This window comes from Brassica napus, chromosome A4 (assembly GCF_020379485.1).
Source record: "Brassica napus cultivar Da-Ae chromosome A4, Da-Ae, whole genome shotgun sequence".
Lineage (NCBI taxonomy): Eukaryota > Viridiplantae > Streptophyta > Magnoliopsida > Brassicales > Brassicaceae > Brassica > Brassica napus.
In genome coordinates, this window is record NC_063437.1 from 20031250 (window position 1) to 20051984 (window position 20735).

At 35.5% G+C, this 20735-nt stretch overlaps 6 protein-coding genes across 8 annotated transcripts; 1 reads left to right on the forward strand and 5 right to left on the reverse strand.

Moving 5' to 3' along the window:
* Positions 1–182: 182 nt before the first annotated feature.
* LOC106447519 lies at positions 183–3197 on the forward strand. The gene is made up of 7 exons (XM_013889456.3): positions 183–624; positions 713–873; positions 1602–2274; positions 2353–2456; positions 2549–2657; positions 2729–2788; positions 2866–3197. Exons 1-7 carry the CDS (start codon positions 324–326, stop codon positions 3033–3035), a joined length of 1578 nt encoding a protein of 525 aa, XP_013744910.2. The 5' UTR covers positions 183–323; the 3' UTR covers positions 3036–3197.
* A 1194-nt stretch (positions 3198–4391) lies between these two features.
* Positions 4392–16971, reverse strand: LOC106447518 (40S ribosomal protein S26-3). 2 transcript variants are annotated; one of them, XM_048778661.1, is made up of 6 exons: positions 16966–16971; positions 5449–5454; positions 5267–5359; positions 5114–5198; positions 4795–4928; positions 4392–4638 (listed from the first exon to the last, which is right to left on the reverse strand). In XM_048778661.1, exons 2-6 carry the CDS (start codon positions 5449–5451, stop codon positions 4561–4563), a joined length of 393 nt encoding a protein of 130 aa, XP_048634618.1. In that variant the 5' UTR covers positions 5452–5454; positions 16966–16971; the 3' UTR covers positions 4392–4560. The 2 variants fall into 2 exon arrangements, with proteins under 2 accessions (XP_048634618.1, XP_048634617.1); XM_048778660.1 differs by lacking the exon at positions 16966–16971 and having other exon boundaries at positions 5449–5592.
* On the reverse strand, positions 5834–7674 carry LOC125608354 (macro domain-containing protein VPA0103-like). The gene is made up of 7 exons (XM_048778657.1): positions 7366–7674; positions 6936–6984; positions 6748–6850; positions 6561–6656; positions 6400–6474; positions 6194–6263; positions 5834–6100 (listed from the first exon to the last, which is right to left on the reverse strand). Exons 1-7 carry the CDS (start codon positions 7657–7659, stop codon positions 6023–6025), a joined length of 765 nt encoding a protein of 254 aa, XP_048634614.1. The 5' UTR covers positions 7660–7674; the 3' UTR covers positions 5834–6022.
* Positions 7677–10695, reverse strand: LOC111215122 (macro domain-containing protein VPA0103-like). 2 transcript variants are annotated; one of them, XM_022718419.2, is made up of 7 exons: positions 10401–10695; positions 10161–10209; positions 9986–10088; positions 9808–9903; positions 9614–9688; positions 9387–9456; positions 7677–8012 (listed from the first exon to the last, which is right to left on the reverse strand). In XM_022718419.2, the coding sequence occupies exons 1-7, from the start codon at positions 10509–10511 to the stop codon at positions 7854–7856; spliced, it is 663 nt and encodes a 220-aa protein (XP_022574140.2). In that variant the 5' UTR covers positions 10512–10695; the 3' UTR covers positions 7677–7853. The 2 variants fall into 2 exon arrangements, with proteins under 2 accessions (XP_022574140.2, XP_048634616.1); XM_048778659.1 differs by lacking the exon at positions 10401–10695 and adding an exon at positions 10283–10400.
* LOC106447517 (expansin-A8-like) lies at positions 10846–12444 on the reverse strand. The gene is made up of 3 exons (XM_013889454.3): positions 12167–12444; positions 11749–12061; positions 10846–11399 (listed from the first exon to the last, which is right to left on the reverse strand). Exons 1-3 carry the CDS (start codon positions 12321–12323, stop codon positions 11093–11095), a joined length of 777 nt encoding a protein of 258 aa, XP_013744908.2. The 5' UTR covers positions 12324–12444; the 3' UTR covers positions 10846–11092.
* Positions 14955–17690, reverse strand: LOC106447516 (bZIP transcription factor 18-like). Its single transcript, XM_013889453.3, has 4 exons — positions 17194–17690; positions 15888–16020; positions 15729–15813; positions 14955–15653 (listed from the first exon to the last, which is right to left on the reverse strand). The coding sequence occupies exons 1-4, from the start codon at positions 17598–17600 to the stop codon at positions 15250–15252; spliced, it is 1029 nt and encodes a 342-aa protein (XP_013744907.2). The 5' UTR covers positions 17601–17690; the 3' UTR covers positions 14955–15249.
* Positions 17691–20735: the final 3045 nt, after the last annotated feature.

Consider the following 20735-nt stretch of genomic DNA (forward strand, 5'->3'; position numbering starts at 1 on the left):
ACATTACTTCATACTAACTGTTTCCTTATTTGTCAGGTGTTCTGTTTGCTTAGTTTCCTTTTTAACAGATTAGATTTATATGATGTAAACCAAACTCAAACCGAAATGTACCTATAAACCGAGTATTTTAATTTAAACCAAGAAAACAAGACAATGTTTGGTTAACTTATCCCTTATTTCCTCTTCCTTTTGTCTGCGCCGCTTTTCCTCTGCTTTGTACTTGCATATTTAGATCATCTCCGTAGCCCTGAGCCTAAACTAGATTAGTTTTTTTTTTGTGTCAGAACTGTAGAACCAGAGTTGTGTTTTGTCTGAAAAAGAACATGGCGGAAAAGGAGGGAGAACCAAGGACGACAAGAGATAGCATTTACAGAGTTGCAAGGAGTATAAAGAGAAGAGACAACAGCCTCTACAACGCTCTTAGATCAATCTACCAAGACTCACTCTTCGTCGACGAGATCTCAAACCTATGGCCGAAGCTTCCTCTCCTCGCTAACCTTCGTTGTGGTCTCTGGTACTCTCCAAGATTCGATGCAACATGCTACTTCAAATCCACCGACGGTCATACCAACAACTTGTCTTTCAACACTTCTCGTCTCAACCTCCATCTTCCTCCTCTCGCTGGTAATGATATTGATACATAGTCAGATCATGATCTTAAACCATCAAGAAACATATCTTTATGCCTTTGTTTTTTTCTTTGAATGGATAGGAGAGAAAGGAGGTTGTATCATTATTGATTCTACTCGTAAAGGAAAGAGGTTTCCCGATAGCATGTCGAAAACGATACCAATGTGGTGTTGTGTATTGAACCGCTCAATATATAATCACTTGAAGAGATTATGTAACACTAATGATCAGCTCAATGATGCAGTGAGTTACAAACACATGTCACATTCTATGCATTATTAGTACGCCTAGACGATAGTTAAACAAAGTATATGGGATTAATGATTAGGCGGATGCCTAGACCAATTTTTTTAACGACTAGACTGATTTCTTAAAAGGTATTTGTCGAATAAGCGGATGCCTAGACCAACTTTTAGAACACTAGTTACAACCTTTTCTTCTTTGTTCTTGAATATGGTTTCACTAGTGATGATCATGATGATAGCAGAATGAAACAAATGTTATATACATGGGACTATAGTATACATATGCCACTATGGGTTTCCAAGACTGAGAAGGCCTCTATTGAATCTCCTTTAGATGAATGGCCTGGACAGTTAGAGGGGAGTGGAGCTGATATAGCTTCACTAGCTTCATGCTAGAGGAAGCCTTTACGCCCTCTATGGATTTCACAGAAAACAGTCATATGGTTTAGCCTAGCTATTGCCTAGCGATTTCTTGAAACATTGGTAGATACATAGAATGTACTAATAATGCAGAGGATGTGATATATGTATATAAATCACTGCATCATTGATTAGGCGAACATCTAGACCGACTTTTTGAACGCCTACACTAATTTAAAAAAAATCATTTTCGAAAAATCGTTTCGTTTAGGTCCAATTTGCATAATAGGTGTAGGAAGCCTAGGCGCCAACTAGACCGACTTTTAGAACACTATTTACAACCTTTTCTTCTTTGTTCTTCAATAGGGTTTCAGAAGTGTTGATCATGATGCTAGCAGCATAAGACAATTGTTAGATAAATGGGACTGTAGTTTACATATGCCACTATGGGTTTCGAAGACTGAGAAGGCCTCTATTGAAGCTAAGCTAGATGAATGGACTAAACAGTTAGAGGAGAGTGGAGCTGACATAGCTTCTCTAGCTTCATGCTTGAGGAAACCTCTACGTCCTCTTTGGGTTTCACAGAAGACAGTCATATGGTTGAATGAAGTACCAGACCATGAGTCATGGGACTTCACTCCTCTCATCCTTGTCTCAGCTTCTGACTCTGGTGAAGTTCAGCAATACAGAACCAACTCAGAGTTTAGTTGGAGTTATATCCCTGGAGCTGGTGATGATGAAGAGAGTTGGTCAAGAGGTTTATCTCCTAGTGTTTTCTGGACACATGTTGATGATATTATTGACTCAGGACCTGAAGTTTGTAACCAGAAAGTCGCGGAGATTGTTGAGAGTGATAGAGTGTATAGAGCTCAGAGAGGTCAAGAAGCTCCTCAGATTGTTGTCAAAAGCTCAAAAGGTTGTGGTGGAGTTAAAAGTGATGAAACTTTATCTCTTAGTGTACCAAAACCTAGAGTTGATGAAGAAAGCATAGTTTCTTGGTTGGCATCAACTAATCTTGCTCTTGGGTCATCACAAGTGGGTGAGTTTATTTTCTAAATTTATATAAAAGCATGATTAACTCCTGCTTATGCATTAACTATAAACTTTTGTGGTGCAGCTAGTAAGGTGTTATCTAATGACTGCTGCATATTAAACTGCGATAAAAATCCAGTCTCAGTCCCTCCATCACATCTTGAAGAGCATTTGCATCTACCCATGATGGTATTCTTCTAAGTAACACCAAACTCTACACATTTTTCTTCTTCCTTCAAAACAATAAATCATTATAAGGAGTGTATATGGTTCCTATCCAGGGTTCAAAGTTTGATAGGTTTTCGATATTAAAGAACCTTCCTACCGCGGTTAATTTTGCTAAGATGAAGATGAATGTGGGGAAGAAGCTCTTAGTTTGTTGTCAAGACGGTAAGTTTGTATTCTTTTCAAACATGATTGTATGTTTTGTGTATCTAATAATGTTGGTCTTGTGATGATAGGGGAAGATATCAGTGTATGTGTATGTTTGGCCATCTTAATCTCATTATTCAATGAAGAAGGTAATGTCATAAACTTGAAACACATTAATCTAAAACACTTGAAATCTTTTGGTGTATAATGTTTTGTCACAACGCAGGAACTTTTGATGGTGGAAGATCTTTTGAAGAAAAGAGTATTACAAAACTTGAAATGCGACGGATGCTTATATTTATATGCAAATACGCTGTGAATGCTAGGCCATCTAGAGGGAATCTAAGGCAAGTTTTTGGTTTCCTTACATCGCAACGCGAAAACTCAGATGAATGAAGTAGATTCATCTTTTCAGAAAGAAACAGAAAATTTTGCAGTCTATAGTCTTTTAAGTGCATTATGTTTTTTTGTTTCTCAGATCATATTATGTGATGAGAGCTTTGTAATGGTCCACGTAATCGTTCGTGTATTTTGATGAAATAAATTGTTGTGTACTTATGTCTCTTGCTCTATCTATAATCATCATTATTACACTAAACATGCATAATCATCATTCTACTATTATTTGTAAAATTCAAAGTAACTACTCTTACTTCGAACTATATTCATGTTGGACTACTTTACCAGATCAACAAATAAACCAAACATGAGTAACATCTTCTTCTAAGTAAACATGTAGCCTATAGCTACGAAAACTAACACTAAGATAGTTGAATTAAGTGAGGGATTATGAGAGTAAATATAATTAAGAGATAAGTCATGTTCGTTTGGTTGCCGCAGGTTTCGGCGTCAGCGGCAGCATCAATGAAGACAGTTGTTGTTCGTTTCGCAAACGCTGACGCTGCCGAAGACTATATCGTGACTGCAGGTTTTATCGGCGTCAGCCGCAGACGCGGCGTTCGGACGCGACGTCAGATGCAGCTTTTTGCGTCAACGAAACGAACAAGAGTTAGACGCAGAATATTGACGCTGTCGCTGCCGCCGGTACCTGCGGCAACCAAACGAACAGCCCTAGAATCGTTTTCGTGCACAGAAAGTTAAGCAAACAAACTCAAACGACAATCTAAGATGACTCTTAGGTCAACGCACAGACAGAAACTTAATCGGAAGTACACACATGACTTGAGCCGCAAGTCTTCCTACATCTTGAGCTTGAGCACCGCTTGTTGTAAATGTCGTTGAGGGACGTCACCTCCACATTAAGTAGTTCATTAGTGTCAATCATAAAGCCCTGCAGTTGAGTGACGTCACCTTCCAACGGATGTTGTTCTTCACATCCTTGTAGTACGCGAGATTCTGTATGTAACCTTCCACCTTCTTGTCTTTATCCATGATCGGCTCTTTCCCACTAGTGCTTTTCCATGTGCCACCTCCTCTTCCCGGTAAGGTCCGTTTAGGTCTCTTGCCACCTCTTTTAGTCCGAGGAATATGATACTGATACACACATGACCATGGAGCTTGACACCTAGTTACTAGAAGAAAGTGAGAACAAAAAATGATGAAGAAGTGAAAACTACAAAAGTAGGAGTCAGTATCTAAGGCAATACTGTAACTCGTGAAGCATTATAAAGAAGGAAATGGACTTTCTCAATATAGTATGTCTTTGTTAGAGCCTGTAATGGCAGATCATTGAAGAAATGAAAATAACAGACGGGGAAAACTGAAAAGAGCATTGATCTGTTGCAGCAAAACAAGACAAAAGAGGTTTGAAATATAATCAAAGTCGAAACAACCACTAATAAAAACAGCTTTTGAGATTCAAATTGTGAGTAGTAGTATCAAGTAACTGAACCAAACATAATAAGCGAAACAAAAACAGAAAAGCTTTCAAAAGCTGAAACAAAGATATGCAGAAGAGGCTTCAGGCACGCGGTGCAGCTGCTCCAGCTCCAGCAGGACGAGGAGCCTGACCAGGTTGTCCAGGCTTGGGCGCATCCTCCTGATAAAACCATAATTTTTAAAAAACCCAATAAGTAAAAAATTATTCATTAAAACAATTAACACAAAATAATAAACAACTAAACTATAACAAGAAATTTGGTTATTGCAAGATTCAACTGTGTTCTAAACTTAGGAAGAGGAAGAGATTATTTACCTTGCGTCTGACGAAACGTGGAGGGGGAGTACGAACCCTGCGGTTAGTGCGGGAACGGACACGAACAACGTGAGAGTGGATCGCACATGAGACACAGTACTGTGTCTTCGCATACAGCTTAGGCAACGTGTACCCTACACATTACCAACAATTCAATTTCACACACATTTAAAGTAACTAGACTCCGGTTTAATCCGGTTTACAGACTCAATAACAATTTTACAATAACCAATGAACCAACATTGAACCAGACAATCTTATACGCTAATACACATCCCACATTTTTTTTAATGTAGAGAGAGGAAATTAAAAAGATTACCATCGTAGACGCTGGCTTCCTGAACATCTCTAATGGCAGCTTGCTCCACGATGTTCCTCACTATGAACCTCTTGATGGCCTTGTCCTAATCCACCACCACAATAAATCAAATCTAACTCTATAGAATGAAGAAAGCGATTTGGTAGTGCTTACTTTGGGGCAGCATTTGCCGCAGTTGGAGCATCTGATTGGCTTGACGTGGCCTCGGTTGTGCTTGTTTCTCCCTCCGTTCCTGCGCTTGAAAGTCTACAACAACAATGACGATTGATGATGATGAGCTACTCAATTTATAAATCTAATCTAAGCAAAAGACTATAGAAGACACACGAAAATACCATCTTCTTTGATACGCGGCTGCGATCTCTTCTCCTCGTGAGCTGAAAAGCTGCTGCTAGGGTTTACTCTCTTCCTGACGACGACTGGTTACAGTGAAGATGATTTATTGCTTACTTTTAGGGCTTCGAGAGCTATTGGGCTTGGGCTTTATTCTCTTTTAGTTAGTTGGGCTTTATTTCTCTTTCAGTCTTGAATCATCTTATTACAACCTATCATTTTCCCTCTTGTTTTTTTGTTGTTGTTGAAATTCATCTTAAATTTATAATTCCTCAATATTTGTTATACATCTTAGATCCATTTTAATCAATAATTTTACGTTATTAATTTTTAACTCGCAACCAAGTTGCTTGATCTGTAGTACCTGTTTGGTATAACAAAAACGTATAAAGCAAAAGACAAACCTTAAAAACCATAACCATTTACGGACAATCACAAGTCTCTCATCACACAACAGAAACAGGAAATGTCTCCTTTGTGTGGAATATCACAAGGCTATCATCACACTAACACACATAGCAATTTTTTTCAATTCATGTCTACTTGAGCATACTTTGGCTGCGTGCAGAGGGAAGCTTAAGCTTTTTGTAGCACTTCTTTAGCTTTGTTTACCCACACGCTATAGATATCCTCGGCGAACAAAACAAAATGCACCTAATGACGAATAGGAGATTGGTAAAAAGGTGTCAGTTACTGCATTGAATCCATGGAAGTGTGGACAATATGGAGGAGAGAAGCAACCATTACCTCTTTAAAGTCATTGGCGAACTCTTTGATGGTTGATATACCGACCACAGCAGCTTCATCAAAAGGATATCTAACAACAACAAGGACAATACATTCAGTACACAAGTTTTCCTTTTTTACTTTGCACATAAAATGTTTTCTAAGAGCAAAACTAACTAGAGAAACAATAGAACGTCTCTAAGTATCTGGATGAGAAAAAAGATTACCCGTAAATTCCACAAGATATGGCAGGAAATGCAATGTACTTGATGTTGTTTTCCTTAGCCACTCTCAGACTATTTCTGTAGCAGACAGAGAGATGAACTAAGGTATATATGTCTAGAAGAAACAAGTCGATTAGGGGCAGAACAAGAGAAACTGCGGTTACCTGTAAGAGTTGGTGAGGGATTCTTTAGGGTTGAGAGCTGAGTCATAGATAGGTCCAACGGTGTGAATCACACGTGATGCAGGCAAGTTAAAACCCCTGTTCCATTTATGTTCATCAATCAACAATCCAAAATTCAAAATCTCTTACACTTATTAAACATGAGAAGAAGCAAAAAGAGTAAACCCACGGAGTGATTCTTGCTTCACCTAATGGACAACGGACTCCAGGACGAGCTTCAGAGACCTCATAGCACGCTGCTCTCAGCTGTGGCCCAGCAGCTCTATGTATTGCTGCCACACAGTTTGTACAGATACAATCAACGAAATGACAATGGATTTAGAGATTATTAAAGAAGGCAGGTTTTGTAAAAAGCACCTCCATCTGCACCACCACCGCCTAGCATTCTCTCATTTGCTGGATTCACCTGAACAAACATACTGTAAGTCAAACGTAACGGTGAATCACTAGCAGAGACTTGATTATAATGTGTTCTATGTGAGTGATACAAGAGTTATCCATATTTCAAGAACTGATCAAATTCTATCGAATCAAAGAACGACTCAGCTCATAGCATAAGCTAATGAAGCATTCGGCTTATATATACGAATTCGCGAATCAATTCATACATTCTAGAAGTACTGAATCGAGAAGGTGATGCTTACAATATCACCAAATCCTATCGAGTCTAGCTCACAGTGATCATTTATCAAATAATACATTGTTCAGAGCATAAAAGCTAGTGAACCTTTCGGCTTGGATGCACATAGTTAGGGTTTGAATTGATCGAGAGAAAGGAGAGGCTTACGATAGCATCGGAGGACGCATCGACGGACCATTTAGTGATGTCGCCTTTAACGATTTTGAGAATACTCGAATCGGATAAACTGAATACAGCTCCAGAAGCCATGGATGAGACTGTTATCACTCGGGACGAAGACGAGTGGCTCCGTAACCGTAACGCGGCGGTGTGGAAAGTTTTAACGGCGAGGATGAGAGTAGCTCCCGAGCTCGAATTCAGTTTTGGAAGACTGACGCTTCCCACTGCACAGGTCAACCAGATTCGTCTCATCTGACTCCTCGGCCGAAAAAATAGGCCCATTAATGCTAAAGAAGGTGTTAAGAGAAATGGTTTTAATGGGCCTGGTTATGGGCCTGATGAGAGATGACCAAGAACTCTCAATTTATTTTCTTTCTCAAAGCCTTGCCCTTATTGTTTGATGAGAGTATGAGAAGGGTTACAAGTTTTCTACATGATGAGATGAGATGAGATGAGATCTGTTTTTCCTAAAACATTTAGGAAAAGCAGTTGAGTTTACTGAGGAATCCAGTTTTGATTGTCTTGGACGAAGTGGATGAGGAGCTTCGGTCTTGTTGCGACGAAGGTGGTGACAACTCTTTTGCCTTGTTCACCCACATCGTGTATGTATCATCGCTGAACATAACAAAATGTACCTGAGAAAAGATCCAACACTTGTTTGAAGAGAGTTTTCTTGGACTTTTAGCATTTCTTAGTTCAGACCAAAGACTACTCACTGACAATAACGGTAGGGTTGAGTCTAAAAGTTATAAAGATTGAAACTACTTAATCAGTTTGGAGACAGGTCAGTCTATATATATATATATATATATATATATATATATATATATATATATATATATATAATCCTTTATATATTAAAAGAGAAGCATTGTAATAAATGCATTCACATTATAATAGACACGTGGCAGCCTCACAATAATTTGATAATAAATATGCTAACGCGTTCACACTATAATCATAAATGTGTTCACACTATGTACTTTGTGTTTTTTTTTTAATATAAAACTCACATACATGGTTCCAATAAAACTCTAGATTTGTTGGTTCGAATAAAAATAGATAACGAATCAAAAGCCAAACTATATATATATATATTATTTTTATTGTTTACGGATAAAATTGAGCAAAATATTCATAAATTTTGATTCGATTCATTATCCTTTTTGATTTGAACCAAAAAATCTGGATATTTGAAACTTTACGAAACAAATCAAATACTAAAATACAATATCCAAAAAAGAAGCAAATCAGAAGTACCAATATTTTTAGGAATATATATCTAAATCGATATGTTATATGCATATATATACATATATGTAAAGACTTATATATATATATATATATATATATGTTATATATATTATACTTTATATCAATTTTACAATATTTTTATGAATTAAATTAATTATATTAGGTACTAGAATTTAAAAGGTTATACAATGTTTTATTTTTGTAATAAAACATTATTTTTAAAATTTTATTTTACTTACGAATCAAATCGGATATTCTGTAAAATTCTAAAACATTTCGGATATCCGAGTCACCGAATATCTAGGTGGCTAAAGATCGAATCGACAAGAATGCTTCCAAATACTCAAATATTTGATATGTGTCCACCCCTATTTACGGATATAAATTTATTTTCTTTATATGATAAAAATGACTAATGTCAAGGTCTTTTTTTATTTTAAATTAATTTTAATTTTATCTTACATTTTAACCGAATAAACTAAAATGAATATTAATTTAAAATAATAGTCATATTTTAGAAGATTAAAAAACAAAAAAAAAAACGTAAGACCTAGCCAATATCCAGATTAAACAAATTTAATGTTATCTTTTATTAAAAATAACGAAACTAATAATCACATCCCGCGAAAGGCGCGGGTTATTACCTAGTCTACTTAAATTTTGGGAGCTGACACTAATGTTTCATTTTTTAATGCCTACGACTGATCCTGCTAATGCAAATGAAACTAACTGTAGTTTGAAGGCAATTAATTTACCTCTTTGAAATCTTTACCGAACTCCTTAACCGTGGAGATAGCTATAGAAGCAGCTTCATCCAAAGGATACCTAACAATTAATCAGATAAAGAAAAAAAAAGGTTTCATATCATGTGAAATTTTCATTCTCTAAAGATGATTCACAACATTAGAAAAAATCTTTGAAAACGTTTTACCAACAAGACAAACATCAAGTTCCTGATTCTTACTAATATCTATAAATTTACCTGAAAATTCCACAAGATATGGCCGTAAATGCAATGTACTGGATGTTGTTCTCCTTAGCCACTCTTAGACTGTTCCTGTTACCAAAACAAATATTGAGATACACAATCTAAATGAGAAAGCATAAGTGAAGAACAGAAACAAATACTTTACTATACACACTAAAATGCATTTTTCTTGCTCTTTTATTTTTTACCTGTATGCATTTTCTAAGAGTTTCTTAGGATTCTTCTCCGCATTATAGACTGGGCCAACAGTGTGAACCACATGAGATGCCGCCAAGTTGAAACCTCTACAACACAGAAAACAATCAACAAGCTAAAAACGCAGAAGCATACACAATAAAAGAAAAAATGTGAAATGTCAAAACCCACGGTGTGATTCTTGCTTCTCCGGTGGGACAACGGACTCCAGGAATAACTTCTGGGACTTCATAACATGCTGCTCTCAACTGTGGCCCAGCAGCATCATGAATGGCTTTTTAAATGAAGTACTTAGAAGTTAGATCCCATCTATGGCAAAAAAAAAAATTATATTGAAGAGAAGTACCTCCATCTGCACCGTTACCACCTAGCATACGCTCATTTGCCGGATTAACCTGAAGCAATCAAAGTTTCTATAATCTCTAAGTTCAAACTTAAAATACCATTAAGGCGTCAAAAGGAATCAACCTTCTGAATGTCAATCTAGTATCAAGATTCTGATTTTCTAAACCGTGACCTTATGTATTTTAGTGTAACTCTATAACCTGGTCTAACAGAAGAGGAGAGGACGAGAAAGAGAACTCACAATAGCATCGGATGAGCCATCTACGGACCACTCGATGATGTCGCCTTTAACGATCTTGAGAACGCAATTTTCTGACAACTTGAAAGCAACTTCTTTGCCGTCACACTCCATAACTTAATTATGTGAAAGCAAAGTACGTCTCTGGCGTGAATCTTGCCTTTTGTGAAAACAAAGATCAAGAACAGAGACGAAGATGCTATATCCTTTCACGCGGTTATCGACTTACCGACCGTTGACTTGACTCCAAAGTTAAAATGCTCTTTGTCTATATGCAGGTTCGTTTAAAAAATAAAACTCTATTACGTAGATGAATTTTATTCTATGCATATATAATAAAGTTTATCTATTTTTTGCTTCTAAAAATTAGAATGATTTTATCATATATAGAGGTATAGTTTAGAGTATTCAACTTTCTGTTTTAGGAATATATAAAAAAAGTTTGAGATATTCTAATATAAATTTGGTTTATTAATTGACGCCAAAAGGCTAAGTTCAATAAACATGTAAAAAAAAAAAACTTGTCTCCTTTTAGGCACGACAAATACAATCGTTGAAACTTGAAAGCAACAACTCGTAAACAAAAGACACACAAAAAAAGGGAAGAAGGCTAAGTCTAGCGGGTGCATACGAGCCACCTCAGCAATACGCAGCCACACCAGCACCACAAAACATAGAGAGGATGATGTGTGGACTCAGAACTGACCGCCTTGGAAGGTTTGTCCGAACTGCCAGTTAGGAGGAGCCACGTTATTGCTAACGACGGTCCGACCATCGCTGGTGGTGACCTGGAACGAGAGGCTCTGGCCGTTGAGGTAAGAGTTGCTCTGCCAATTTTGGCCCCAGTTTCTAGACATTGCTTGCCAGGAGCCTGTTTTTGAGCCACTGATCGAGACGGCATGGACGTCTCCTGCTCCTCCTACGTTCGAGATCAGAACAAGGTTGAAGTACGAGTGTCCGTTGATCGTAAACCTTATCCCTCCTTTCTTCATACACGGTACTCTGTGTTTACACAACATATCTTAACTCTTTAGTTTAGTTTGACCTGTTTGTGCATTTTGGTTGAACAAAAATTTCTTTTAACTTGTTTGTTTGCAAAGGTAAGAACAAGCTTGTGTCTGGACAGAACCCTTGGCCTAGACAAGTGAAACATTAGCTTATGTTCTCTACTTTAAAAAAAGAATAAAATTTACACAAACATAAATTTCATAAATTATTATTTTTATTTTTTTTTAAATTCTTACTAAATTACCTATAGCTCCAAAATCTTAAAGCAGCTGCATATATTAGGGTATGAAACAACTACAATATTGTTACTTGCGTTCCAAGCATTAAGACAAGTAAAACGGACCTTCGGAAAGAGACAGGGACAATGCCTGCACGATACTGAGCGATTTGGAGAAAAGCTGGCTCGGCTAGGTCGAAATGTTGAAGAGGAGGATTGCACCACCCACCGTTGTCGTTGGAGAGACCCAAGTTCGGTGGACAGAAGTTTGTAGCCGTGACGGTGATAGTGGAACCGAGACACCATCGCGGGTCATCGTTGCACTTCATCTCGTAGCACGCACCGCATGTGAGTCCGTTGTTGAACAGAGCCGTACTTAAAGCCGCGGTGTTCGTCCCGTAACCTTGGCTATACAGATTCCCATAGCCACAAGCTCCACCTGAAATATGTAGGTAGTTCACATGTTAGCTAACATGCGCACGTATAAGATATTTGATTAGCTATTATTAGATAACATAAGCATATTTTATTTTCTTGGTCATACCCATGGTGCCGGAAGCGTCTCCGCCACCGTAGAACGTAGCGTGACCACTTTGCCAACCTCCGTAGTCTCCATGAGTTCCTTGGAGGGAGAATAATAAGCTGAGTATGGATAATATTGAGATCATAGAATATTTGGAGTTTGATGTTATAATATACATTTTTGTTTTTGTTTTTGTTTAGGAAGGAGGTTGGTTTATTCGGTTTTGAGTATTGGATATGATTAGGTGAGAAATGTGAGAGTGATATGGAATCAAATGTGGAGGGATTGAGTTTATATAGAGAAGTTTTGGAATTTATAATAGAGGCAAAGAGATAATATTGTTAAAAAATGTTTATTTATTAAATTATTATTGGTGTGCCTCTTCTTTCACCTTTTTGGGCATTCAAATATTTTATTCAAGTGTTCTGTAGCCAATTTGCGAGAGTATTGTGCCTGTTATTTCTCGTTAAATCCCAATGTATGTCCTTATCAGTTTCGGTATTCATTCATGCAGTTATATACATGAGGTTTTCTCGTAAGAAATGGAGCTTAAAATTCAAGATTGCCAATGTGTAACTTGTTTGGATAACTAGCGGTAAAAGTCAACAATGTATGCCACCGTTTATCTTGAGTATCGTCATTTGATCTTTTATAGATTTTTGTTGCGGCCAGATTTATATTTATAATTGTATAATATATAAGAAAAAAAACTAAACAGTTAGGAAATTAGAGGAAAATATTCGTATTTATGATTGTATAAGATCAAGGAGACTTTGAAGGTTGTGGCCACATGCAAATGTTGCGGTTAGAGTAACTGTGATTACTAATCAAGTGGCTCCTACTTCCACATGCTTCATTTCGCAAGTCTTTATTAACTTGTCTCTTCCATATAGATTCTGGAAGTTTTGGATATTAGATCTTTAATCTCTTTAACTTTTGAAAATTCAGATTTAAAAACATTTTATACTAAAAAGGGTTTGAACTAAAAAAATAAGAACTAATTAATTCATTACAATAGCATTAAACTACTAACACTTTGGCTTCTTTCATCGTTTTGCGTTGGTCATATGATCATATATTTTATTTGTGTTGAAGAGTATACAAATTAACGACTTCAGTATGTTCAAAGCTACTTACAATTTTTTTAACAAACTTATGAGATGTCAGTTCAAAACTAGTATTAGTTCAGAACATTTATGATGCAATCTTTATTTGTTATTGATCCATTTACACAGTGCTAATCTTTAAGGTTAATGTGAGAACATTGGAATCGGGATGTAGTGATATTGATAAATTTTGGTTTTGGGGTTTGATTTCTGATATTATTTGGCCTAGCTATTTATGCATTGACTAGAGAGGTCACTATAATGAATCAAAGAGAAAATATTAAGTGATAAGTTTTAAATTTGGGATTTGATTTCTGATATTATTTCGCTTAGCTATTTATGCATTTGACCAGTGAGGCCACTTCAATTAATAAAAGAGAATTTAGTAAGTGGTCATTTAGATGGTCCTACCATGTTACAAGCACATGCAAGAGGCCCTTGACGTGTGAGGCTCCTCTCATGCAATTTTATGATACGTCATTTTCGTGGCCCTTTATTAGCTACTTTTCTATGTCTAAAAAGTGATCAACGTAACATAGCCATATATGGTTCGTTTTTAACTAGGCTCCTTCATGATTCTCTGATAATGTAAAAATGAGGTTTCTTCTTCCGGGAAATTCAGTTTGTTTAGTGGATGTTGGTGTCAATATTTTCAAAATAAAATCCCAACAAGATAGATTAGTTGCTAGTCAACACAAGCTGGTACATGTATGATATATATACAGTATTAAAGATAGATAATGGGATAAGCTTCACTTTTTGAAAACTACCTTATTTGGGTAAGATGTTCTTGACAAAGAATCTTCAAGTGATTGAGTTCGTTTGTTTAATAGTTAAAAGTCTGGGAGTCATTCTCAGTGTTACACACTTCGCTACCAATATGATCGGACGGGTGTAAATGCTTAAGTTGCTTGTCACAAAAAGCCTTAAACTTACAATCATGCATCTATCTACATTCTCATCTATACTAAAGCAGGAAAGAAGAGCAAGAATTAGATTGAAACCAAATAGAAACCGAACTGTTAAATTGTATCCACAAAAAAAAGGTCACGTGAGATCTATCCAGAATGTCCCAAAAGAAAACAAAAGGGACCACATTTTCAGTAACCATCACAAGGTGATTGTCTCTTACTTGCCCCAAAACTGTTGGGACTGGTCATAAAACTAAATTCCTGAAGAACGGTCACTGTCCCAAAGAGAAAGTCATTTCAATGACCCAACTTTTGAACCGACACAAGATAAACTGAAGTTCAGTTAAGCTTTTCTGAAGATATAGTTCAGAAATTCTCATGTGAGTATTTAATTTTTTGTTTGGTAGTTAGGGTACCGTTAAAGTGGCCTCAACATTTGTGTCTAGACTCTGTTAACAAGTAACCCTATTATAGTTTGTAACCATAAGTGGGCTTTTCCAAAATATTTATAAGTTTCTGATGAAATCAATGTTCAATAAGATAACTAGACGCTTGAGATTATTGATTAAACGAACGACTAAACTGATTTTTTTGAGTGTTTAGATCAATTTTTTAAAAAATTATTTATATCTAATGCCGTCTACAGCGATTTTTAGAACACTTTATGAAATTATCTTGGTCTGTAGTAGTTGAATCATAGTGTGGTTTTACGAAACTGAAAAAAAGAGTCGAGTGGTTTCAAACGCTAGGGTTATTATAGGAGTCCTAAGAAACTTGTGCTTCAAGCAAAAGTAATATGTAACTTTATGATGTGAGAGCCTTGTAAAACAAAACAATATCTTGTCTGGTTTGAGGTAAAGCCAAATCCAAATACAACCACCATTTACAAGGATGATTGAAGAAGCAACTAGTGAAGGAAGCAAGATAACATACAGATGAATCATGAAAAGAAGAAATCAGACAAGTTAAAACACCTGTGGTCTCTAAATTGAAACTTTGAAACCAGTTTTACAGAATTAAAAAAAAATGAATCAGACGACGGTCAAGGGAGAGCAAAAGAATAAGGTTTATCAACAAAGGGCAAGCTTCACATGGTGCTGCTGCTTTCACTGACGGTATCAGACCTACCAAAGTTCGAACCTCTGCCACAGCTGCTAATGTCAAGCCCCTGTAACCTTCCAAGATGGTCTTCATGCATTGCCTCCGCAAAGGAATGAGATTGACCAGAGGGGTTAGAAGTAGCGTGGTGCATAAGCTGAGGGTTTTGGTTGTTGTTAGGCTGGAAGAGATGAAACTGATGAGTCATTTGTTGCAAGTTTTGAGCATCAGCTTGTTGTTGTTGCTGATGATGATGTTGAAAGAAGGATTGTTGTTGTGGTTGTTGAGAGTATTGCATGTGTGACATTTGGAGGTTATAAGCATCAGCGTGTGAGACTTCTCCGGTGGCGAATTTGAGCCTTTCTACTTCCTTTTTCAGCTGGTCGTTGAGTGCTGTGTAGGGAAGAAAGAATCATTGATAAAATAACGTTTAAACAGGAAGAGAAGGGAGGGGAGAGGTTTACTTACCGTCTCGCAACTTGGCTTGTTGTTCCATGACTTGTAAACGAAGCTTGAGCTCTGTGTTCTCTGATGACAAACCAGTTGTGTCTCTCTGTAAGAAGCAAGTTATTAGGCACAGTAGAAGAGAATGTAATGTTACTACTAATGAAGTGTGTAATAACAAACCTGGAACAAAGAGAGCTGGGCTGAGAGGGTGGTAGCTTCGGTTTGCAAGGTCTGGACTTTCCTCTCGAGCTCCATTATATAACGAGCCTTTCTCTCTTTTGAACGAGCAGCAGATTGTCGGTTAGCCATTATCCTGCACCAGAGTGAACCATACAAGATTAGAGAACTGTAGCATTAATCAATCAAATAGAGAATGCTAAATGTGTCCAGTTCTAGTGTTATGGAGTTTAGAATAGTCATGCCACTGCTAGAGGTTTCATCACAATTTTAGAAACTCTGAGATTAAAATATATCAAAATCACACGCGAACCTAATGCCCAAAATTTTCCTAACCAAAGCTACTTGAAAATGTTAACTTTCAATTCTATATAGTTGATTACTAAATGGGAATGTGAAAAAAGGATCATCTCCATTAGTTTGAATGTTACAAAATAAAACTTATTCAAGCCAAATGAGAAGTAACACACAAAAAAGTCATCATTAGATAGGATCTCTAATCAAACAAGAAAGTACAACAAGCTTGAACCAACAAATCAAACAAAAGCTAGCCCAAAAATATCTAATTGACTTCTAAAAGGTAATGTGCAAAAGAATCATCTCCAAAGTTTGAATGTTACAAAATGAAACTTTCTTCAAGCCAGATGAGAAGTACAACACACATAAAAGGCATCATTAGATAGGATCTCTAACCAAACAAGATTTTACAACAAGCATGACCCCATAAATCAAACAAAAGCTAGTCCAAAAATATATAGTTCATTACTAAAAGGGAATGTGAAAAAGAAGCATATCCAAAGTTTGAATGTTACAAAATGAAACTTTCTTCAAGCCAGATGAGAAGTACAACACACATAAAAGTCACCATTAGATATGATCTCTAACCAAACAAGAATGTACAACAAATCATCCAAAAAGCTAGTTCAAAAAGTTTGGGGGCCACTACATCACCATGAAAGAGATGCATGGCCATAAAAATTTAGACTTACCATTATAATCACAAAAGAACATACTTATGGGACCCTCATGGTCTCTCTCACCCAAAAAAGACTTAGCAAAAGCTAACTAAAAACTCAGTTACCGTTGAGATTCTATCTCAGAGTCAAAGAAAAGTGATGTCACACGTAACTATCAAAACGTACATATCAACACCAACCAAAAAAACTCATAAAGAAACTGTCCTTTTCCCGCGAAATTGATCTTAACGAACTAAACAGAAACTAGATTTCAATTTTTCATCAGATAATTTGCATTATTACAAGAAACAAACAAAAAACAAAGACACGAACTTTGAGGTCAAAGGCGAAACCTTTTAGCACGCTTAGGGTCAACGACCCAAAGCTCAGCGAGTTTATCAGGAGCCATGGCTTTCTTCGCCTCGATAGACTCCAGAGTCGAAGACCCACCATCAACCGAGAGGCTGTGCCTGTGCCTAGGCCTCGAGTCCCCAGCCTCGGGAAACGGGTTATCGGATCTCGGAGCGGAGGGTCCAGCCGAGTCGGATCCGGATCCGAGCTTCTCGATGTCCATGTACGAGCAGAAGAGGTCATCCTCGGATCCGAGGTCTTCGAACCCTCCGAACGGTTCGGAGAGATCTAGATCTTCCGGGAGACGGAACTGAACCTCTGAGTGAGCTCGCCGGTGGTACGGACCCCGGAAGGGTGTTGACGTCGGAGGTGGGCATTGGTTGGATTTTGCGTTCGAAGGATCGTCCATTGTCTGTCTTGGGATCGTCTCCTTCTCTCTGTGTGTTCGCGCCTTCTCTCTCTCCTCTGTCTATCTGTCGGATTCGGACAGCGAAAGAAAGAGATTCAGATTTGACGTTTTTCTGTCTTAAGATGATGGCACGACGTCGTTTGCGCAGCGTATTAAGAAAGTAATTAAAAGCTATGGATATGTGATTTGTATGTTTCTTATGCATGTTAAATGTTAATCATAGAAAATCCGATCACATTTGTTGCTGTTTTTGTTTAGATATTTCTAATAATGTTATCGCACCAAATCGTGCATTAAAAAAAAAAAGCGATTCTCTTCCAAATTGAAGCATTTTATCATTTGTAATATTCTGGATACATATATTACAAACTTTCAAAAAAAAAAAAATATTACAAATTTATCCTTAAAAATATTCAAAAACAAATATTACAAACTTTCAAAAAAAAGATTACAAATATTACAATTTTTTCCTTAAAAATGTTCAAAAACAAATATTACAAATATTATCCATGTTTCAATTTCTCCGAGAGAAATCGATTTATTAAACTTGTCTTCGAAAATGTTTTTTTCTCTCTATTTAAATTTAAGAGTTAATATAATTGGTTAAAGTTTTGTGAGGTTGCATTAGATTATTTCGTTAGTTTTTTACATTGGACAAAGAGAGTAGCCAATTACCACACAGTCTCAATTCAACTAACTTAAACAAGAAACAAAATAATCCTAATGAAATGTTGAATATATAATTGTTACGGTTATAATACTGGTTTCTTTATATTTGATCATTTTCTTTACAAAATAACATGCGAGAGTTTACTCACTGAATAGTGAATAGTAAAATGAAAAAGTAGAATGATCTCATAATAACAAAAAACATAAAAGGATAACAAGATCTACTTGGTTAAAGTTAAAGGTATGAAGAAAGTTTGGCCCATACTACAAACATATCAAACAAGATAGTAGTGTATGTGTATTGGTGAATAGGTTTGAGTAATTCTCTCTATATCTTAGCACTATAAGTTGCAATAGTTATAGAGTAGCATATTATATGATTGCCACTCAAACTAATACACCTCCAATTCATATAGACCAAAGTTTTGGAGTTGTATATACAGTTAGTTAATAAGGTCCCACGTGGAGAGTGATGAATCTTGAGATGTAAATCATTATGTGATGGATATATGATGTTAACAAGAAAAACATCATGCTATAAGATAATTATGTTTTGTTCACAAGAGAAACCATATACAAGAGGTACGTTATATATACACTATGCCTAGTCTGCATGCAAATTTCTTTAGCATTTAATTCAGTTTCTTACAAAGAAGTTTTGTAACTGGAGTAAGAAGATAAATCAACAACATTATTCTAAAGAATGATGGAGTAAGAACACACTTGATCTATTATTGTTCAGGGAATCATCAACTGGAGAAATCATTAGGCTCGGATGGAGAATTTTCTGCCTTAATATAATTGTGTTGTTCTAAAAAGAAACTATATATAAAACCAATATCAATATAAACGAAATACATTATATTTTTTTTTTGGTATATGCTGATTTTATACTTGCGTTTGGTATAAATAAAGTGTATAACCACTAACGAACCGAGCAATTGAAACGGTAGAGACAAAAAAACACACACTTAAGTAGTCAACTAATCTATACTATTAAAGCAAAATCCTTCTTATGATTATGCCCCTGACTTTTTTAAGAAATTACAAAACATACCATTGTTTTTTTTTTTAAATACCTTTAATGATTTACATAAATTTAAAGCCCATTCGATAGGTCCAAATTGAACCATTGTTAACCCATTAGGCCCATTCTGTTTAAAATATATTTAGTGAAAATCATTAAAAATATTGTTTTATTTTTTATACAGGAATTATACATTTAAGAGATAAACAAATATATTAATCCATTATGCCAATTTGTGTAAAATATCTATACTTAAAATATAAAAAGCCTGTTTTATTTTTAAAGTTGAGATTATACATTTAAGAACTAAACAAATTAATATATGTGATATATTTAAGAATTAAACAAACAACGGATTTGAAGTCCAATATGTGTAAACACAATTTTACTAATAACAAATAAATTACAATACAATTTATAAAAATAAAACCATATTAGATAATAAACTATTCAAACACATACTTCCACTAATTAGAATTACAATTTATAAAAATAAAACCATATTAGAAAATAGACTATTGAAACACATCCTCATCTAATTAGAAATAATATTAAAATTGAAAAATGACATTTTAATAGGTAAAATACCCGCCATTTGAAATGGCGGGTCAGTATCTAGTCTATCTTATTAAAACTCAAGTACAAATTTGGAGTGTTTGGAGACTTGAATAGGACTTTTAAAAATTTGGAGTGTTTGGAAACATGGATTGCAGTCTTTTAAAAAAAATATTTTTGTTTGAAAACAAGGATAGTAGTATTAAGAAAAAAAGTAATGGGCTTATGTTTTTTTAAAAAATTGAAAGTTATCTAGGCCACTTTTAAAATATACCAAAATGGGTCAATCTAATTCCCTAAATTTTTTTTTTCTAAACTAACCATAAAACAAAATTAAACTTTATATACATATTTCAAATCAAAATAATAATTCAAATTTGATTTATATCAAAAATTGATTCAAAAATATACATATATTCAAAAATGGATTTTTACTAAACTATTTTTCAATAACCATTATAAAAAAATATTATCAATATATATAAGAAAAATATAATACAAAGCCCAATTTGAAATACCAACTCAAATTATGGTTTTCCTATTTCATATTAAGTTTTAAAAATATAATATATGTAATTATTTATATGATGGTATGTATAAAATACTATTAATTATATGATTACTTATATGATGGTACATATAAAATACGATTAATTATATGATGATAAAATACGATATATAATAATGACTAGGGATGGGCTTTTGGATACCCATACGGGTTTAGTTCTGATCGGTTTGTATTTTGGGTTTTCGGGGTCAAAGATTTCAGCCTTATTAGAATGTTTCTAAATTTTGGTTTGAGTTCGATTTGGATCTTTGCGGGTTTGGTTTGGGTTTGGATAACTAATTTAAATTATTTTTAAAGTCTTAAATCATTATATATT

Excerpts from the sequence above, each read along its gene's own strand:
- LOC106447519 (XM_013889456.3), top strand. The coding sequence starts at position 324 with ATGGCGGAAAAGGAGGGAGAACCAAGGACGACAAGAGATAGCATTTAC. Across the intron at positions 625-712 it reads CCATCTTCCTCCTCTCGCTG|GAGAGAAAGGAGGTTGTATC; the intron begins GTAATGATATTG and ends TTGAATGGATAG. Across the intron at positions 2,275-2,352 it reads TCTTGGGTCATCACAAGTGG|CTAGTAAGGTGTTATCTAAT; the intron begins GTGAGTTTATTT and ends TTTGTGGTGCAG.
- LOC106447518 (XM_048778661.1), bottom strand. Across the intron at positions 4,929-5,113 it reads GGAAGCCAGCGTCTACGATG|GGTACACGTTGCCTAAGCTG; the intron begins GTAATCTTTTTA and ends GGTAATGTGTAG. Across the intron at positions 4,639-4,794 it reads CACGTTTCGTCAGACGCAAG|GAGGATGCGCCCAAGCCTGG; the intron begins GTAAATAATCTC and ends TGGTTTTATCAG.
- LOC125608354 (XM_048778657.1), bottom strand. The coding sequence starts at position 7,659 with ATGGGCCTATTTTTTCGGCCGAGGAGTCAGATGAGACGAATCTGGTTG. Across the intron at positions 6,985-7,365 it reads ATGCGTCCTCCGATGCTATC|GTGAATCCAGCAAATGAGAG; the intron begins GTAAGCCTCTCC and ends ATGTTTGTTCAG. Across the intron at positions 6,264-6,399 it reads ATATCTTGTGGAATTTACGG|ATATCCTTTTGATGAAGCTG; the intron begins GTAATCTTTTTT and ends TGTTGTTGTTAG.
- LOC111215122 (XM_022718419.2), bottom strand. The coding sequence starts at position 10,511 with ATGGAGTGTGACGGCAAAGAAGTTGCTTTCAAGTTGTCAGAAAATTGC. Across the intron at positions 10,210-10,400 it reads ATGGCTCATCCGATGCTATT|GTTAATCCGGCAAATGAGCG; the intron begins GTGAGTTCTCTT and ends TGATTGCTTCAG. Across the intron at positions 10,089-10,160 it reads TGGTAACGGTGCAGATGGAG|CCATTCATGATGCTGCTGGG; the intron begins GTACTTCTCTTC and ends TCATTTAAAAAG.
- LOC106447517 (XM_013889454.3), bottom strand. The coding sequence starts at position 12,323 with ATGTATATTATAACATCAAACTCCAAATATTCTATGATCTCAATATTA. Across the intron at positions 12,062-12,166 it reads AGACGCTTCCGGCACCATGG|GTGGAGCTTGTGGCTATGGG; the intron begins GTATGACCAAGA and ends TACATATTTCAG. Across the intron at positions 11,400-11,748 it reads GTCCCTGTCTCTTTCCGAAG|AGTACCGTGTATGAAGAAAG; the intron begins GTCCGTTTTACT and ends GTGTAAACACAG.
- LOC106447516 (XM_013889453.3), bottom strand. The coding sequence starts at position 17,600 with ATGGACGATCCTTCGAACGCAAAATCCAACCAATGCCCACCTCCGACG. Across the intron at positions 16,021-17,193 it reads GACCCTAAGCGTGCTAAAAG|GATAATGGCTAACCGACAAT; the intron begins GTTTCGCCTTTG and ends ACTCTGGTGCAG. Across the intron at positions 15,814-15,887 it reads CCCAGCTCTCTTTGTTCCAG|AGAGACACAACTGGTTTGTC; the intron begins GTTTGTTATTAC and ends TGCTTCTTACAG.